The sequence below is a fragment of the Phacochoerus africanus genome, chromosome 6 (assembly GCF_016906955.1).
Source record: "Phacochoerus africanus isolate WHEZ1 chromosome 6, ROS_Pafr_v1, whole genome shotgun sequence".
NCBI classification, from domain to species: Eukaryota; Metazoa; Chordata; class Mammalia; order Artiodactyla; family Suidae; genus Phacochoerus; species Phacochoerus africanus.
Window position 1 is genome coordinate 120,625,831 of NC_062549.1, and position 20,059 is coordinate 120,645,889.

Below are 20,059 nucleotides of genomic sequence, written 5' to 3' on the forward strand. Positions count from 1 at the left end.
AAGGCTGTTAACCAAACATATTCTTGTGATCATTTTCCAATATATACAAATATTGAATCACTATGTCATACACCTGAAACTAATATAATATATGTCAATTATGCCTTAATAAAACAGAAATAAATAAAATAAAGGAATTTGAGAGTCATGGTATTAAAAGTAATTTTACTCCAGTACAGCTAGAAAGGGGAAATAACGAGATCAGAACCCAGTTCTCTAGACTTCTAGGTCAGTGCTCTCTGAAGCAGAATGTTAATTAACTGCTCCAATTTGAATGATACCTTAAGCATTAGAGGGTCCTATTCTTGCTCTTTCTTGGTCTTGAAGCACATATGGTTTGAGTCCATTGTAGTCCATAGAATAAATGGGGTTGGTGGAATATCCTTGTCACAGTCTCTCATTGTAATCAGTCTGTCCAACACTGACCATTAAATGTGCAATAATGTTAATTGTGTGTATTCTAGATGAGATGAATATTTAACTTATGCCTATCCAAATATATCATTTCTTTATATCTAAAAAAGACTCTCAAAGAGAGAATGCAAATAAAATGAGATGTTTATTTCACATCTATGCAAAGACCTTTACATATGTTGTTTTCATTTCATTCTCCCAACAATCCTATGATGAGGCTGCTGCTGCCCAGAAAGAATAATTTACTTGCCCAAGGTTGTAATAGCCAGTAAGTGCTAGAACTAGAATTTTAATGCAGAAAGTCTGACTTAGAGGTTTCTCTCTTACTCAGTATGCTGTGTTTACAAACGATAGAAATAAATCAGCTGGCATTAAGATATTTTTAAAAGATTTAATAAACAAAAATAAAGGTAACAATGGTGATAGAGGGACATTTCTTACTAAGACACAGGTGCATAGCTGTGGTAGATAGACCAGTATCTGTCAGTGAGAGTTTGTTTAATGAATCCAGGTTTAATCCTCACGTGTTAGTTTCTTCCCCCTATAGCACCGTTCCCCAAACCAGGCTGAGCAGTGAGCACTGAGATCATGCAACATGCTTTCTTCTTTGAGAAGAAAGCAAGATCTCAGATACACAAGTACTTGGAAAAGTAAGAAACGTTCGACATTTGCCTGTCAAGAGCATCTTGCTGTGCTCAGCCAGTAAACTTGAGAGCAGGACATAATCAGTGGGATATTATGTGTCCACTAAAATCTTCTCATTGAAAATGCACATGACTTGATGTACCTGCGGAGAGAGTTCAGTATACCAGAGCATTGCCCATTTCTGTAAGCCAGTCTTCTGCCAGGAATCCAAGGCGGTCTCACAAATGTTCCGTGCTGTCCTCTCCACTTCCGTGGGATGTGTGAGGCTGTCTCCAGTGACAGGTCTATCTGATCACCATCTTTCCCATGACGGCTTAGCTGTCATTCGAGTGAATGCATTTAAGAATGAGAGGTACCACGCAAATGCTTGCTCAATTCAATTAACACTGAATAAGTGACCCAGTGAAGTAACACTCGCAGATATTATAAAATCTGAGAAATTCTTAAACACCTTCTACAAGAGCTATGAAGACTCAGCCTTAAAAGCTTATTCCTCCTCTATTACTTACTAGATAATAACACGAAACAGAATATTTAATATCCTGGTAATGGTAATTGAAGTTTTGCAGAACTTAATATGAGCACAAAGAATTTACTATATACACTGCTGTTATTTGTCCTGTAGTTGTTCCAGAGGGAGGTGCTTTGGGAACAAAGCAGAGATACAGATTTCAAACAATATCAAATATTGAAAAATAACCAGCAGATACCCAAGGGAAATGCACTTAAGAAGGAAAATATTTCAGAAAGAAACTGTGCTAGAGAAAATAACCCCAAAGCAAAGAGAGAGAAGCCTAGAAGTCAGTCTTTACCACTAGATTGGAACACACTTTGTTGTATCTGTATCCATAATTTTATAGTGAAATTTAATACATACATGTTGAATGATTAGTTTAGGTATCACTTGTTATGCAGCAACACATTAAAACAGGGCTTAATTATAACAGTATACATGGCAAAGGCATCATTTTGAAATCAAATCGTAGACTCTGCAGCCATGTGATCCAGGTTAGAAATTGTCATTGCTACTGACTTGTTCTGTGACCTTCAGCAAAGTTACTTAATCTTTATGTGTCTCAGTTTCCTTATATCTAAAATACAGATAATAATACGAGTTGTATCAGTTATTTTGAACATTAAATAAGTTAATATAGAAAAATTACCTATAATTCAGGCACTTAGAAGAGTGCCTATAAGTAATCAATACATGCTGTTAGATAATTCTGTAATAGAAGCAAATTTTTCTTTCTTTTCTTTTTGGAGAAACCCAAAAGTGATAATCTTTCAGTACTTCTTAAGAAGGTGTTCCTTTGTAAAAATACATGCTGAAACACAAGAAACTTTAGTAACTATTCAAGGGGAACAAAGAAATTATCTGGCCTTCTTGAAAGACAAAGAACGCTATACATATATTACGCTGAGCTGTTTTGTTTGTCAAATCTTTGTCAATTCCTTTTTATTCATAAACCTTCTTCTTCCCACTGAAAGGTGAATTAAAAAGTCATTTCAGTGTCATTTTGAAATCATCCTGGTATAGACACATATCTTATTTATTAATATGCCACCTACTCTCAGGGAAATCTTCCTTTGATAGATGGGTATTTGCAAGTTTCATTATCTTTCATATTTCACTTAAGGTTGCTTCATTTTTCTTCCTTTGTAACACTTTGTTTAAATTTGCTAAGGTTTAATACTTTACTTTGATTTAAGCTTTATTCCTCCTTGCCACAAGATGTGAAATTTGAAAAAAAATATAAACTACAGAATAATAATGCTATCTTAATATTAATAGCTAGTGTTTATTGCACATTCACTATGTGCCAGGTCTCAGTGGTTTATATACACGGATGGGTGGATAGGTAGGTAGGTAGGTAGATAGATAAATTCCTTTAAATTTCACATCTATGAGAGAAGAGAAGTATAGTTACTATCCCTGCTTTAGAAACGCAGAGGTAGATGATCAGAGAGATTAAGGAATTGTTTCAGGGTTCTCTAGAAAGACAAAATCCTTAGGCGTTATATAAAACAGATAAACAGGTAGATAGATTGATATGATTTATTTCAAGGAAATGGCTTATGCAATTGTGGGAGGTGGCAAATCTGCAATCTGTAGGCCAGGACAAGTAGACAGAATTTTTTCCTTAGGGAAACTTCAGTTTCATTCTTAAGAACTTTGTACTGATTGGATGAGGTCTACACAGGTTATTCAGGTAATCTCCTTTATTTAAAAGAAACCACTGGGGATAGGGAAGAATTGGGAGAATGGAAATAATACATGCACACTATCATATAAAATAAATGATTAACAAGAATTTACTATATAGCACAGGAATATCTATTCAATAGTTTGTATTAACCTATATGAAAAAAAAGAATGTATATATTTATATGTATGACTAATTCACTTTGCTATACACCTGGAACTAATACAACATTATAAATCAACTATACTACAATAAAATCAAATTTAAAAAATATATAAACAAAAATATTTTTAAAAATCAACTGATTATAGATATTAACCACTTTATAGAATGCCTTCACAACAATACCTAGATTAGTGTTTGATTGGATAACTTGATATATGTGTACACAGAAAACAGGAACTTACACGAAATAACAATCAGGTAAGTGGGGGAGGAAGAACTCCCGTCAGGGTGTGTCTGATGGCAAAGACTCAGTTTCCTAATCATTCTGTGGCGTCATGGTTAGCAGAGGATAGGGTGTTTCTGCCAGCTGGGCTCGACCACCAAAGAGTCTGTGAGGAGAGCTTCAGATGCACAGTCCTAATGCATGACCTGTCCCTCAAGTCGGGGAGAAGAGCCCCACGGACCTTGGGAATCTGCGTATGCATGGCCTGTGGGGCAGCTAAGTAGGCTGCAGAGATAACGCAATCACACTAATCCTGTCCAGTGACTGGCTCATTTTTCCTCTCCTCAAGCCAATATCTATAGGTCAGAACTTCTAACCGGTGCCCTCCTGAACATTTACAGGGAGAATCTGACCCAGTAAATGTTAACCTCATTACAGTGATAAATGCAGAGTAGGGTGAAAGCACAGGAAACTCAGTTGTCTTTGTCACTGTGTGATCCAAGTGAGAAAATGAAATTTAAATTTTACCAAAGCTTTGTTCTTGTGAACTAATCCCTGTAGGAGAAGAAAAGTCATCTCTATGGGTCAGGTGGTATGTTTAAGAAGAATGCCTTGCATTTCTTTATAAAACAGTTATTTTAGCAGTGGGTCGATAGAAAATAATCACAGATCTGAAGCTTCCCTCTGCCTTAACCATGGGAAGTAGTGAAAAAAGCTCAGACTAGGAGTTGTTAGTAACGGAAGGATCTTAGACTTCATCCCCAGAAACTGTGGAACTCCTATCCAGCACTGACATTCTCTGTGCCTTGGTTTTGATCTGCCTTAAAGGCTTTTGCTTATCATATCACCTTGAAATTGCATAGCATTTCACGTTGTTTTTCATTTTGTTTGTGGTTTTTTAACAAGAATCTGGAAAAATGAAGTACCATGGAACATATGCTGTTTCAATAGTATAGTAATATGAAAGAGCAGACAGGTCCTTAATATTTAAATCTTTATATATATATATATATATATATATATATCATTTTATATGTATATACAAGGACATGTATATAATGGAAATCTTCATAAAGATTTAAATAATATATATGCCATCTGTGAGTGTATGTGTGTGTGTATATATATATATAAAATGATATGTGTTGGTTTTACTAGTCATGTGTATTTTAAACTACAGTCATCTTTTAATAGCTTTCAAGAAAAATTATTTCATCGTTGGAATCTTCAAGTACATACTCAGCTATATTTATGTAGCTGTAACCACTTCCATCTCAGTCTTTCTAGAAGAATTACATGAATAACCACACATTTATAGAATAGTTTCCATGTTACAAATAGGTTAAGGTATATTTCTCTATGTCAGAAAATGAGGAAATAGACTTATCTCCCTTTCATTTATAGAGAAGCCGAGGAAGAGGCAAGTGGAATGATTTGCCTAACCTTTTAGATAATTACAATAATTTTTTTTAAAAATGGCCTTAAAATAATCTAAAATCAAATGGCAGATTTTTTTTGTGGTGGGGAGGGAGTGGAGGAGGTGCTGGACAGAGAAGAAAAATGTTTGATTTAATTTGAAGGGTCAGCAGTGGTTTATTGGTGGCTGCACACTCAATCCAACAACCGCCTTCAGTTTTCAGATCAGATAAGGCATCTCCCTTACCTCTCACACTGCAAAACTCATCCCTTGTACCATGCTTGTTATTCTGTGTGTCCACCAGCAACTACCATTGGCCTTCATTTAATTATGAAATAAGCTCCCACTTCTTTGGAATAGCCTGTTGGTGGGCTGAGTTTCAGATAGTAAACAAAATTAAACCTAATATCCCTGTTATGGGCTTGAGATGAAAAGCTTTCTTGTGGTGGGTGATTGCTATCAGATTTGCTTCATTTATAGTTTGAAAACATTTTAGCCTGCTATTCATATTCTTTTCCAAATGTTTGCAGTTGTTTCCTAATTGCTTGATGCATGCATGTTGTAGAAAATTTAGACAATAAGGAAATAATTTTAAAAATCCATAATTCCACTACCAGAAAGGATCACTGTTTAGATTATGTAGTTTTTTATTCTTTTTTATAAAGATTAAATCATACTATACAGTGTGTCATGTCATGTTAGTTTAATACTATATTTTGAGTGTGATTCACGTTTTTCAAATATTTGTTTAATGGCTGCATTTTGTTTTACTTTAGTAAAACTAGTTTATCCATTCTGTTGACATTTTGATATTCTTCCACCATTTCTCTCTCCTTTTCTCTTTTGCATTGACCATTTTTGTACATTAAAACTTTATTTTCATGTCTTAGTGTTTGTTTATCATAGATTCAAAACTAATTTTTAGAAATTGAGCACCAGTTTCTACCAAAAGAACACAAAACCCACCTCAGCCTTGCCATATAGAATAATTTTTTAAGTATTAGATTTTTTTAATAGTTGAGAAATCATATCTCATCGTTTTAACGTGCAGTTCTTAAATTCCTAAAGGACTTAAGATTTTTGTTACTTGTTAGCTATTTATATTTTTTATTACACTGATTTTTGTTATCCTTTGTTTATGCTTCTATTGAAAAGCTAATATACTCCTCACTGAAGTTGAGAGATTTCTTTATATAGAAAAGGCATTTTGTGGTTTTTTGTTGTTGTTGTTGTTGTTGTTTGTCTTTTGGCTTTTTTTAGGGCTGCACTTGCTGCATATAGAAGTTCCCAGGCTAGGGACTGAATTGAGCTGTAGCCGCTGGCCTGTACAGCAGCCACAGCAATGCAGGATCCAAGCTGCGTCTGTGACCTACCTACACCACAGTTCATGGCAATGCCCAATCCTTAACCCAATGAGCAAGGCCGGGGATCGAACCCGCATCCTCATGGATACTAGTCGGGTTCGTTAACCACTAAGCCACAACAGGAACTCCCCCCTTTTTTTTTGCATTTTATTTGTTAAAATATTCTTCTCATTAATCACTTGTCAATTAATTTGTTTATAAAGCTTTTGAAACATAGAGATAGGTGGATTTTTGTAGTGAATTTTTTTTTTCTTTGAAGATTTTTAGTCCCACTGCTGCACCCCGGCTCCTGTTAGGATATCCTCCCATGTTCAGAAACTAGATACATATGGATCCTTATTTCCTTTTAGATTTTGTGATGAAATTTTTGTATTTAGCACTTTAATACCTCAGAAGCTTATTTCTATTTATGACATGAGGAAGAGTATAACCTGATTTTCCTCTTAACACTCTATGTGTGTATACATGTTTCTGTGTATGTGCTCATGAATGGGTGATTTATGGTGGGTATTTGTTATATATTGAAGGTATAATTGGACTCTGAGGTCTGTTACATTGTGTCATGTGTGTTCTTTAATGTTAATTTGCTTAGAGGTATTTTTTCTTTAAGAACCACGTCATTCATTCAGCTTTCTATTTTCTTTCTAATAACCAGGTGGAAAAAATCACTCTTGCTGCTAATGATTATTTTGTACATGTTTTACTGCTTAGGTTTGCCAGAACCCAAAACGGATGACATCTTCCAAGGCCTGACACAGGACCAGGGGTTTTACACATCCAAAGACTTTCTGCCACTTGTAGCCAAAAGCAGTAAAGCAGGTATCACATATTCACTTCTGTTCCTAATATTGCCTACGTTGTGGTATGTATTCTAAATTTATATTAAATCCAGCCTCAGTAGGACATTGTCCAGATCTCCAGTTCATCCTTTTGTAACACCAATGTAAAATGAAAAAAAAATCTGATATAATAGTTAGCCAGAATCATCTATTCGTTCATTCTCCCAATCAAACATCATCCTAAGGAGTTTTCACTGTATTATATACAGGTAAACTGCATTATGAAAAGTTGCTTCAAAGTAAGAATGTCCTTAACAAGCATTGGAAGATGTTCTTCAAAGAAATGGCAGGAACTTCACTTTGGAAACTATTTTTGTTTTGTTTTGTTTTATTTTAAAATAGGACACATGATCACATCCTCCATGATTTGTGTTCACACCAGCGGAAAGATCCGCTCCCTTCTTGAACTACAGTTTAATGAAATTAAAGTACACGACCTTGAGGGGCACCCTAACGCCTAGTGTCTTTATTATATCACTTCACACACCCCAGGAAGCACCACCAGAAGCTGCGCCTGTCTAGACTGGGCTAGAGTTACCGTCGTGGTGGTAAAGAAGCTGGGACATATTCCCCGGAACTAGACAGTCAAACTCCTGTAAACACGGATTTTCCAAGAATTCTGAGCTTCAGCTATTTCAGCATCTAATTCCACGTGGAAGAAATAACTTATATTGTTCTCCTAAAGCTGAAAAAGAAAAGGAACTTTCTCTCTGAGATCAATCTGCAGAGCTTCACAGCTAAAGTTGTGTACCAGCTTCATCCTCCTCCTTCCGGAGAAGAGAATGCTTGTGTGCCTGCAGTCCTTGCTAGGAAGGTGATAGCACACAGAGCATACCTCTGAAGGCTAATTATGTGATACCAAATACAAACTCCTCCGAGCAAAGTGATTACAGTATGCTATCTGTGGTGCCATTTCAAAAATTATAATAATTTATCTTGTCAGCAGTTTTATTTAATCCAATAATACAGTGCTACCTAACGCAGAGCAAAGGTCTGCATGTTACTTTTTTAAGAGACTCTTCATACGGACGTCCAATCTTCATATAAATGCTCTTGAGATATGTTCACTTCAAGAGTCATATTTCCTTGCTTATCCACTCCAAATGCAATAGTTTGCATCTCCTATCCCCAAACTAAGCAATGAGATCTGCTGTATAGCACAGGGAACTATGTCTAGTCACTTGTGATGGAAGATAGCGTGAGAAAAAAAAATATATATATATATACACACACACACACGCGCGCACACACACACACACACATATATATGAGAGCATATGCCATGGTCATATATATATATATGTATATATATATATATATGTGTGTGTATATATATATATATATATACATATATATATATGACTGGGTCACTTTGCTGTACAGCAGAAACTAACAGAACATTGTAAATTAACTACAATAGAAAAAATAAAAATCTTACCAAAAAAGAGTCATATTTCCTTCATTGCTCAAATTTATAAGCAAAACCAGGAAAAAGCAGTAAAAAGGAGAAAGTTTTATTTTAACTATTTTAGAGAACATAGTTCTCAGAAATTCTTCAGTTACATAAAGAACAGGTAAAAAGTTTTAATTTTCAAAATGGACTAAGCGTAATATACATTAGGGCTGTATGTTAGAAACCTTAGAAGATGATATCTAAATAATTATTAACCCAGATCATAAGGATCCTTTTTTTGTCTAACAAACAGAAATTTAAGGACAGCAAGTTAAAAATATATGCCACAACTTTGACAAAGAGAGCTTTAAGTGATTGATTTCAGTTTGTCATGACCCAAACTCTTCAAAATGTGTTATAGCTGTCCTTCTAGAAGGAAAAAAAAAAGAACTTAAAGGTATTGACTATGAAATTACATATATGAGCATATTTTTAAAATGGGAATAAAACTGTCTTTCAATGAAGCAGAATAATTTGATAGTGACACTCCATCCTCGAAAACTGCAAGATGCAATTTTACACTGCTTTGAGTACAAGTATCTTTTGAGCTGTCATGCAGAAATGGTTTCTCTACTTGAAAATGGGGTTTTCCTTTCATCATTCAGGAATGTGCGCCTGTCACTCTCCATTGCCATCGATACGGGGAGCCGTGATTGTACTCGGAGCTGGAGACACAGCTTTCGACTGTGCAACATCCGCTTTACGTTGTGGAGCCCGCCGAGTGTTCCTCGTCTTCAGAAAAGGCTTTGTTAATATAAGAGCTGTCCCTGAGGAGGTAAAATGGAACCATCAGAAACTATGGGGTTGTAATGCCACCAATTTTAGCAGATGTACCTGTTAATGCGCAGTCTCCTAGTTTAAATCATTAGAATGCTCTTCAAATTGGAAAGTGCAAATTTTAAAATTTCTGGGCGACCCATAGTTGCTTCTTTCTAGTACAGACATTCAAAGTAAAATAAAATTATTTTGTAATACTGATTTGGATCAAATGAGGCATTTATCTTTGTCAGTATGCGTGTGGTTCTTATTCTTAGTGTTAACATCTTTGAAAGGTATTGTGTTTAACTAGTAACAGTGTATTTAACTGAGTGTAATGAGCTAAGTCTTCCATATCCTAACAATAGAAACTCTTCACAAAATGTATGGATGTTAGGAGAATGTGGTAATTAGACACATTCGGAATTTTCCATAAGCTAATTTTACAAGCTGCATTCAAATATATATATATATATCATAGTTAATTCATTCTGGTCTGAAGCCAGTAAAACAAAGATGTTGTCATTTATTTTTTTAAAAGAGCTCTAACGTAAGCATTCTTTAGAATTAATAACTAGTTAACTTACAAAAAAATGACAGATTTAAAATCATTTCATCCTTACAGGTGACTGGTGACTAATCTTGGGTGAAACATCAGCAGGGTACATGTACCATAGATTTCTCAAATTTTAATGTTAAGAAAGATAATGCTTATAAAGGATATTAGTTCTGAGAGCAAGAACCAAACGTATTTATAGAAAGATAAATTACTCATTTTATCAAAATCAGTATTACGAATTTGATTTGGTTTAGAATGCCTGAGCATAGTTAGAGTCTCCATACTGGGAAAGACTTATAACTGTAGTCACGGGGTAATTTGTCTCATGTAGACTAACCACATTACAGATTAAATATCGGAGTCACCACTGGTTCATGACTGCGTTTCAAAAGTTAACTTTGTTCTCTGAGCTTTCCTCCATTCAGCCTCCCCTTTCAGACGTTTCCCCCAAAATGCAAGGTGGAGAGAGTCTTAGAAGACAGGAGGCTTTTCTGGAGCACTGTTTTCAATTAGTGCAGGCTTATCGTGGAACCAATAAAAGGAAGATAGCTGTGCCGGAAGAAAGTCACTTGCCTAAGATAAAAGAAGAGAAGGGCTCGTTTTATAACTGCTTGAGCAATATGTTTTGAACTAAATCTTTTAAATCTTTCTTTTTAAAATCTTAAATCAGAGAAGTTTTCATCATGAAAGGCTGCACCTTAAAAGTTGGAAGGGAAGGCAACCCTGACTGGCAGTGTTAGTTTACTTCATACTTTGTATTATAGTCGTTTTCCATTGGCAAGGGTCACTAGAACTGAGTGGTGGTGATTTCTTCTGCATAGTAGACAACACACAAAAAATGAGACCAGATGATTACTAGAGAGGGTAGGAGTTTTATTTGTTTGTTAATCAAGCCACATTTGTTGAGGATCCACTGCGTATCAAGCATTGTTTTAGGCAATGGGAATAAAGCAGTAAACAAATTAGATACAATTCTTGCCCCCCGGGGAACTCATACCTAGTAAGGAAAGACACTCAATAAGCAAACAAATAAATCGTCACATAAATGTATGTTGAAAAGCAGTTTGTGGAGCAGTGGTGGCAAAAAGGAATTCGTATGCAGGAGTGTAAGAACCGTGAGTGTGAGGAGAAGCTGTGGTGGAAGAAGAGGTGGGTTTGCCATTTTATAGAGGGGCCCAGGAAGGCCTCTCTAATGTGATGACTTTGGGGCATTGAGATGAAGACACTGAATGTAGACGTTTAGAAGAAAAATATTCCAGATCAAGGCAAATGAATTCACCCTTGATTGAGGAAGGCTTTTAAACTTATGGAAATAGAAGAAGAAAAAGAATAAGTCGGTGCGATTGGGCCAGGGGAGAGAGGACTGCGTGTGGCTCTCTGTGGTGAGGTCTTGTAAGTGTTCATAAGGCCTTAGTTTTTACTGAGAGAGAGAGGAAACCATTGAACTGTTTTGAGCAGACACCAAGATCTGAGTTCAATTTTAAAAGGACTGCTCAATTGATAATTGACTAAAGGGTGGTTGGATCAGAAGCAGAGGGGCTAGTCAGGACCTAATTGAGAGAGAAGGCTATTACTTAGTGTGACTGGCTTATAGGAAGGAAAGGAACAGCATCCAGGCATAGTTCAGTCAAAAGGCCAAAGCTCAGTGAGATGAACTGTGGTTACCAGAGTGCGGAGAGGAAGCAGTGGGTCTGTGGGACAAGTGGTTGTACGCCTGCAGGAGGACGCACGTGGATCTGAGGCTTAATTAAAACTAGAAGAACAAAGGTTCGAATGGTTATTATTAGTTTACAAGAAACTGAAATGTTTATATGGTCTTAAAACCACTGGACTGTGAGCTCTGCGAGAACAGTGCCGTGGTCATCACTTTTTTTCTTCCTCTGCTCAGCAGAAGGGATGCCACGTAAAAAGTGTTCAACAAATAATTGTGGAATGCATGTTTTCTGGAGAGAAGCAGCATCCAGGGCTTCTAACATTGAAAAGACGAAGCCTCTCCAAGTTAGGTCATTGTTACAACAGTAGGCATTTGAAGGTTTATTTGGCAATTTCAGGCATAAGTTTTCAACAGGAGAGAAGGGATAATACATGTTACAGTAACAGAGTGGGCATAGATTTCAGGGTTGGATCACTGGCTAGTGATTATGCTTTTTTACAATTGGGCACTTTCAGCATTTGTAGAGGTTCCAGTATTCATGGGTCATGGCCATTGTTTGGTTTTGTCTACATCAAAAGATGCCCAAGACATGGCAGTGCCAATTAACCCTTATGAAACTGGTGAGTCAATCTTGTGTCTATTTCAAGATACCGGTTTTGAGAGAATGCTCTTGGACAAATTTTTAACATATATGAAGAATTTAACATCATATCCAATTTATTTGCATTTCTCCTATTCCTCCTGTGCTTTCTACCTCCAATAAACAAAACCTGCAGTCACATTTGATTTCCTTGAAGTCAATGAAGACTGAAAAACAGGGACATTTAGAGGTTTTCCAAATATGTAAATTGATTATTGGGCTTGGCCCTTGGATGGAATGTGGGAATAACATTTGTCTGTTGGTGAAAGGCCTCATGACCAGGCATGTCAGCCTGCATATATCCAAAGCTGTGATCTAATTCTCAAATGATTTTTGAAGGGGGAGGGAGAAACAGAACAATGTAAAATTCTCTCATCACTTAGTGACAAATGTGAGTTCTTATATAAGCTAGTTAGATTTTTTTTTTTTTTTTTGGCTTTCTAGGGCCACACCTGTGGCATATGGAAGTTCCCAGGCTAGGGGTCTATACCACAGCCATGCAATGCAGGATCCAAGCCGCATCTGCAACCTACACCACAGCGCATGGCAACGCTGGATCTTTAACCCACTGAGCAAGGAAGGCCAGGGATAGAACTCACAGCCTCATGGATACTAGTTGGTATCATAAGACTCTGAGCCACAATAGGACTCCTAGGCTAGTTATAGTTAGTAAGGAATTATTTGAGACTATTATATTACAGGCTTAGTAACAAAGAACTATGTAATTAAACTCAGAGACATTTTAATCTCCTAAACTAGAAGGCACTACCCAGTAGATTCTGCAGTAACAAGCATGCCCCATTTCTCTAATGCATCAAAATCACCTGGAGGGCTTGTTCAACACAGTTTACTGGGCCCTAGTCCCGGTTTCTGATTTAGTAGGTGTAGGGTGGGTCTGAGAATTTGCATTTTTAACCAGTTCCCTAGTGATGCTGAGACTGCTGATCCACTGCTGTAATGTATCATCAGTGTAGTTTCCAGCTGTCTAATTAGAGCCATAAGCAGTGTGCTGTTTTGGGGTACTTTCCATCTTAGTTAAGAAAGCATTAATGCTACAGGATATAAGGTTTGATGAAACGAAGCTACGGAGGCTTCATCAGCATATTGATGTAATTCTGATTCCAAACGTCTTTCAGTCTCCCTTGTGGCCTCACGCACATGCTAAATAGGATGCTACTGACAAACGTGCACTTCTCAGCCCCGGGTCCTTAGGGAAACCAGCCAATCATTCAGCACTATCCTCTAAGAAGAGGAGGGAAGATCTGTTAATAATTCCCTCCAGAACTTTCTGCAAGCTTAAATAGGTGAGATTAAATTTCACAGGATAACAGAATCCCCCAAAATGCTGGTATTAAAAGCTGTTGACAGATCAGATAGAACTGCAAGAATGCTTTAGGCAGTTGGGAATCCCTAGAAGGAGGCATGAAGGTCAGAACTCAACAGACCAGCTTGAGTTGATAAATTTAAAGGATAAGATTGGGAAAGGACCTTGTGGTTCTTATTAATTATCACTGAGAGGAGTATGGTACAAAATTACTTTAATGGCACAGTCCCACACACATAGAATATACCAAGAATCTATTGCTCACATATTCAACTTTCTAATCGGAACGAAACATGGCAGATCTTTAATTCTGCTGTATTTTAAATGGGCTCTCTAGTGTACTTCCTAGAGCCCTTTGGCTCCCCCCTGTTCATTTACCAGAGTGATACCTGATTTAACTTTGACAATGCCAGTCTCCATGTATTTTAGCTATTCAGAAGGTCAACAGTTTTGATAATGCTACTTCACTGTTTTTAATAATAAAATAATAGAAAGAGATTGCCTGGTCGATTAGCCAAATATTTTTTCATCTCTTACTACAACTCTGAAATCATGTATCTTCATGTGGAAAAAAAAAGTACCTTTTAACTGAACCCTTCTGGTACCACACAGCATACTCCATAATAGATAATTCATGTGGCATGACCTCCCTCAGACACTTTTAATATCAAGTGATCATATTAAAACTATATCCATAAATATTTTAATCATCTAAATATTGCTATTGCATTTTCTTACCAGTAACTAATGCTTTCTAGTTTGGGCTCAATTATAAGAAATATGACCCTGGGATTATTTTTAGGAAATAACCTTTATAAGCTGGGACATATAATTTTGCCCAGTAAGAGTGATGCTTATAGCAGCTCTTCAATATTTGGCATCTTCACCTCATTTGAGATGGTGTTCTTTACAGAAAGTAATCAGAAACCTGTTAGCGTGATTAAAGATATGAAGATACCTGCAAACAAACACACACAGTTGTCCCCAGACATACAACGTTAATTAAAGGTTGTTGGGGACACCCCTGGTACTAAGATACTAAGTATGACTTTAATAATTTATGAAGATGTGGGAACAACATTCCAAAGATCTGTATGTGTTTACATTTTTGAAAAGCATGGAATTTCAGTGTAGTATGAGAAGGTGTAATGGAGAAGTCAAAAAGGAATTACCTAAAAGTTGAAGTACTCTGTTCTAGGTTATATATATTGTAGTCTGAGAATGCCCATCTGTAAAATCAGTGTACAACTATATGCTTCTCCAAGTTTCATCTATTCCTCAAGTTCTATAATTTGAGCATGCAGATAAAAGATATGTGAATGATACAGAATCTGGTCAGGAAGGTCTCATCTCTCCATGGAATGATAGCAAATATGTTTTGAAATTTTTGACATTATCTATAAATAATTACACTTGAAAGAAGATGCAGTTAATGTGTCCCCCATCAGGTGGTGACGTATAAACTCTGCTGCACTCAAGACATGGATATCAAAGAAGCCGGCAGATGAAGTGGTCAGGATTCTGCACCACATGTGATAATTCACATGGTGAGAGGGGAAAAAAAAAAAAAGGACTGTAAATAGACCTGGAGCCAACAATAGCCTGTGCCTGCTCAAGATTATATATTCTAAATCTTAAATATGTTCAAAAATCCCAAGGGGAGGCTACATTATGTTGACTTAGGAATATCTGTGAAGCTAAAAACCCTACACCTTTTAAAAAGGTTTACCAACCTTCTCATATATACACATATATGTGTGATACACACACACACACATACAGACACTGATTCATTAACAGTGAACATTTTAAACTAGCATCAAGGCACCAACAAGCCTTATTAAATAATATTTTGTTATTACTCTATTACCATTTATGTTGTTATTACTCTATTAACTTTTATGTGAAAGTTAGAAGCTCCTCTCCCACTAATAGTATTCACTTCAGTTTTCCAATATCTTCTTTTCATTTTTATAAGTTGAAAATATTAAAAAAAATAATTGTATTATTTTAAAACACATTTTTCATGCATTCAATTTAAAAGATAAAAATAGAAGAAAAACATACATGAATTAATGTAAAAGCAAAGGAAGCTAGTCTTTTTAAAAGTGATTTTTTTTTTTTCCTCTTAACAAGGCAAACTCATCCTACAAGTTCTGCTCTAAATGTCATTTTCTCTTTGAAGCCTTCCTTAGTTCCATCTTAATTAGCCTCTCCCTCCTGGGAGATCTTAGAGCTCTTTATGCTTCCTATACTACAGCCTTATCACATAGGGTAGTTATTACTTTATACTCATCCCACAAGTTAAAACGCAATCACCTTTAAATGGGTTGGCTCATTCAACTTGGGTCTGACTAAAAGTATAGAGCAACACTTGATCCAAGGCAACAGAGCAATGAAACATGTTGTATAAAATATTTTAGGGGCATTGAAAACCTTATAGGAAGATCCTAAATTAACATGAAATATTCAAAATATATTTTTATTTATACGCATACATTCACCTCAAAATTACTTGTGATTGCTTTTAAGTATTTTAGTTTTATTTCATTATTTATAATTTAATTTTAATTTTTAAAAATGTGTTATACTATAATATCAATGAACATTAAAAGTAGATTGGAAAATGTTAATTGTTCCTGATCTTTGGTCTCTTTTTAAAAGAAAGAAGAAAGAAATACAACTGAGCAGTATGTAAAACCAAAAGTAAAAATCAATGAAAAGTTATAGAATCAGAGAGGATTATCAATAAGACAGAGGATCCTGATTTGTACCAAATTTATATGAAGAGACATCTGAAGATTGAAGAAGGTACTGCAAAGTTACCAAAGTTATGCAGAAGATAATTCTGTGAGATACTCCAGCAACAGCCAGGAATGCTTGACTGTAGCAAAAATCTAAGCTGATGAGTGAGAAGAGCTAGTAAGATTTAAGAAAATGTTGTCAATCATAAATGAGTAGTGTTTAAAAATACTCTCTTCTTGTTAGAAAAGATGTATTTTATGATACCTGTGCAAAGGCACTTTAAGCCTGTAAATTATTCCATGCATTGCATTTCCGCAGCTCAAGGGCAACACAAAATAGTTAAGGGGCAATTGCATTCAGTGTGTAGTACAACTCTAATGTGAAGACATGTTTCTTTCTGTTCAAGATTCTTCGATTTTAAAAGCTTAAAGTTAAAAAACCAAATGCTTATAACACCATAGGAGGTATTAAAGGAGGGAACCTCAACTTGTAGTTTCAGCAGATTTTTTTGCCCAAGAAAAAAATAATTGTACAATTAGCTTGTGTATTCCAGAGAGTGGAAAGTATATCAGTATTTCTGTGCACTCCACCACAGACTGTGAGTCTGTATAAAAACATCTGCCCCGGGGGAGAGGGAGGAAGTGGGAGGGATCGGGAGCTTGGGGTTATTGGATGATACAACTTGGAATGGATTTACAGGATCCTGCTGAGTAGCATCCGGAACTATGTCTAGATACCTATATTGCAACAGAGCAAAGGGTGGGGGGAAAATGTATACATTAAGAGTAACCTGGTCCCCATGCTGTACAGCGGAAAAAAATTAAAATAATAAAACAAAAAAACATGCAAAATATATTAGGACTAAAGTAAAGAAGAGGAACTTAAGTTTGGATGGCTGTAGTTTACTGTTTACTTCCTCTTTCTTTATCTCCCTTTATCTCTTCGGGAACCAAAATAACCAGAACACTGAACTGTGAAATCAAACTCACGTGAATTGGACATATAACTTGCAATGAGCTTTACTGATAATTTCAAGGATACAGATAAACATGAAATGTGGCATAAGCAAGAGGAGGTGCAAGACCACCAATACAGTTCTCTAGGCCCCTTCTTTCTGCATGAGGGTGTGCTTTGATCCAAAATAATGAAGTCTCTAAGTAACATTAATAGCTCCATCATTTACACAAAAGGAAGCTGTTTTAACTATAAAACATCTCTAGTTTATGCTCAGACACTTATGTGGTTTATGTGACTCTTTAGAGCGAGCCATGGTCCATAAATCCACAGTTTCCAGGCTTTGTTTTCCAGAGCATTCCCAGCTTAACCAGGTGTATCTTGCCAAAAGCCTTGCAGAGGTAAGGGCTCTCCCACTTGCAAATGCTGGTTCATCGTTTGCTTCCCATTGGCATGTTTACAGAGGGATTTAACCAGGTCACTTTTCTTTCTTTCTTGAGATAAACTCTTTTACTTTCCTACACCTTCCTTCACCAAAGGAAGATAATCTGTTTCATCCCAGAATTTCTCAGTACTTAATTCCTACTCACCCTTCAAGATTAATTTATATTGTACCTTTTCCAGATTGCTCTTTCTTGACCTGTATGGCTGCTGTGTAAAATTCCCTTGCATGTGCCATTAGAACAGAGTGTATTTGTATGTTATCCCCTAATTTAATTACAGCTTTTGTCTGCCTCCATGAGGTTTTTGATAGTAGGGATTATTTTATTAGCTGTGTCACTTAACAGCACTTTGGTAAATGATAGGTGCTAAATAAATTTACAAATTTGTTACTTAGAAATTTGGAAAATTTATAAGTTAGTAGGACTCTTATTGCGTAGTGTGAATAATTTCACCATGATGAAATAATAGATAATGTTGTCTGGGATTATCACCGGCCAAAGCAGACTAGCCAACAATTTTTATTTGAAATACCATCTCTGAGGTTCTCATGTTCATACAGAATTAATAACTTGTGAGGTGTTTAGCTATCTTGGTGAAGATAATCCTTACAAAAAGTATTGTTTCTTCATATCGTTTCTCAAACTTTGGCAATTAGAATTTAATATATGCTGGTTTCAAGGTCTGCTCATTATGGTTTATAACCTATGCTTACTTTGCCTATATGCAATCTAAAAATGAGTTGACATCATGCTTTTAATTATAGTAAATTAAGTTGTTTCATAATTTCCACAGTATGATGCCTGTAATATTAATCAGACCAAATCATCACATTACATAAAGTTAATCATTAAAATGATGATCATTATTGCATGCTATAGCACTCTATTTTTATTTCACTCAGCGTCAACCACATATCTTCCCTGAATATGAAGATAAAAATCAAAGCTAAGGAGAAGAATTTTTTTCATTTTCTTCATACAGTATGAAAAGAAAGTAACGATTTGATTTATTGAACCTCAAAAATGGAACCTTATAGGTGCTTTCTCTTTTATTCCCTTAAATAATTATTGGTGGAGATGGACTTCCCTTGTGCTGCAGTGGGTTAAGGATCTGTCATTGTCCCTGCAGTGGCTCTGGTCCCTGCTCTGTCACAGGTTCTATCTCTGGCCCAGGAACTTCCACATGCCATGGGCACGGCCAAAAAATTATTAGTGGAGAAAAAGTCAAGAGACATTTGTTTGTTTGCTTGATGCACCATTGTCCTTCATTACAACAGGCTCCACCAAACAAGTAAATAAATATGTGTGCTATCAACAGAAGTGTTCATATACCCAACTGACGGAGTTGCTGATTGTTAATGATCATTCACACACACTAGGTATTCCAAAGCACTGTAACACTGACATCTGGCAACTAATTAGCACAGAAGGCTGATTAATTTGAACAATACAATATTAAGGCATGAGGTTAGACCAGTGGTCAGTTTGGTCCACCGTTTTCTCATGGCAGTGTAACTGACAACTGAGGAGGAGCACCATCTGCTTTTTGATTTCGAACTCACAGCATAGGATGCTCTGGCCAGGTAATCAAGTAAGCATGTCTTCTGCATGCTCAGTGTTCCTCGCTTTGGAATGGGTGTTTAGTAGCCATTGACTCCAAATACTCCTAGTTGGTTGTCATTTTGTTAGCCTGAATGTCCTCTGGGTTTTCCCATCAGTTACTCATCTCGGTAAACAAAATGTTATTCAGCGTCTACTGGTGCCAGTCATTTGCATACATACTGACAGGGCTGAAATTCACTTCATGCCCTTCCATGTGGCATATTGGGTGGAGTATATCCTGATTTGCCAGGCATCTGTATGAATGTTCATTTGCTCGTAGTCGTCATTTGTTAAACATTTGAGTGCCACTTCTGACACTGGGCATGGAAAGTTAAGTAAGAAAGTCTTTCTGTACTTAAAGAGGTTTTTGAAGGAATTTACTGTCTAACACATAAGTGTATGTAAATTCTACTTTAATTTTCCACTCATATCCCGAGATAGTGCATTCTATTTCTCTACTATTTGCTTTACGAAGTAGTACTTTGTTCTAAACTTATCTTCCTCTAGATTCAAAGAGTCTCTGTTAAATCGCTTACAATATTGGGTTCATAAGTTCATCATAGGTTCCTGTGTTTCATGATTCTATAGTACCTCTAAACTTACGTGAAGTAGGAAGCTTGAATTTCCTCTTCCCATTGATGGAAGCCTTTATCCAGCC

The 20,059-nt window shown here is 36.2% G+C and overlaps 1 protein-coding gene across 2 annotated transcripts in view; it reads left to right on the top strand.

Moving 5' to 3' along the window:
- Positions 1–20,059, top strand: part of DPYD (dihydropyrimidine dehydrogenase) — a 787,163-nt gene that overhangs the window by 337,838 nt on the left and 429,266 nt on the right. For both annotated transcript variants that reach the window (XM_047785224.1, XM_047785223.1), the window contains exons 9-10: positions 7,144–7,251; positions 9,330–9,499. In XM_047785224.1, coding sequence (XP_047641180.1) covers positions 7,144–7,251; positions 9,330–9,499 — 278 coding nt within the window. The remainder of the gene's footprint in view (positions 1–7,143; positions 7,252–9,329; positions 9,500–20,059) is intronic.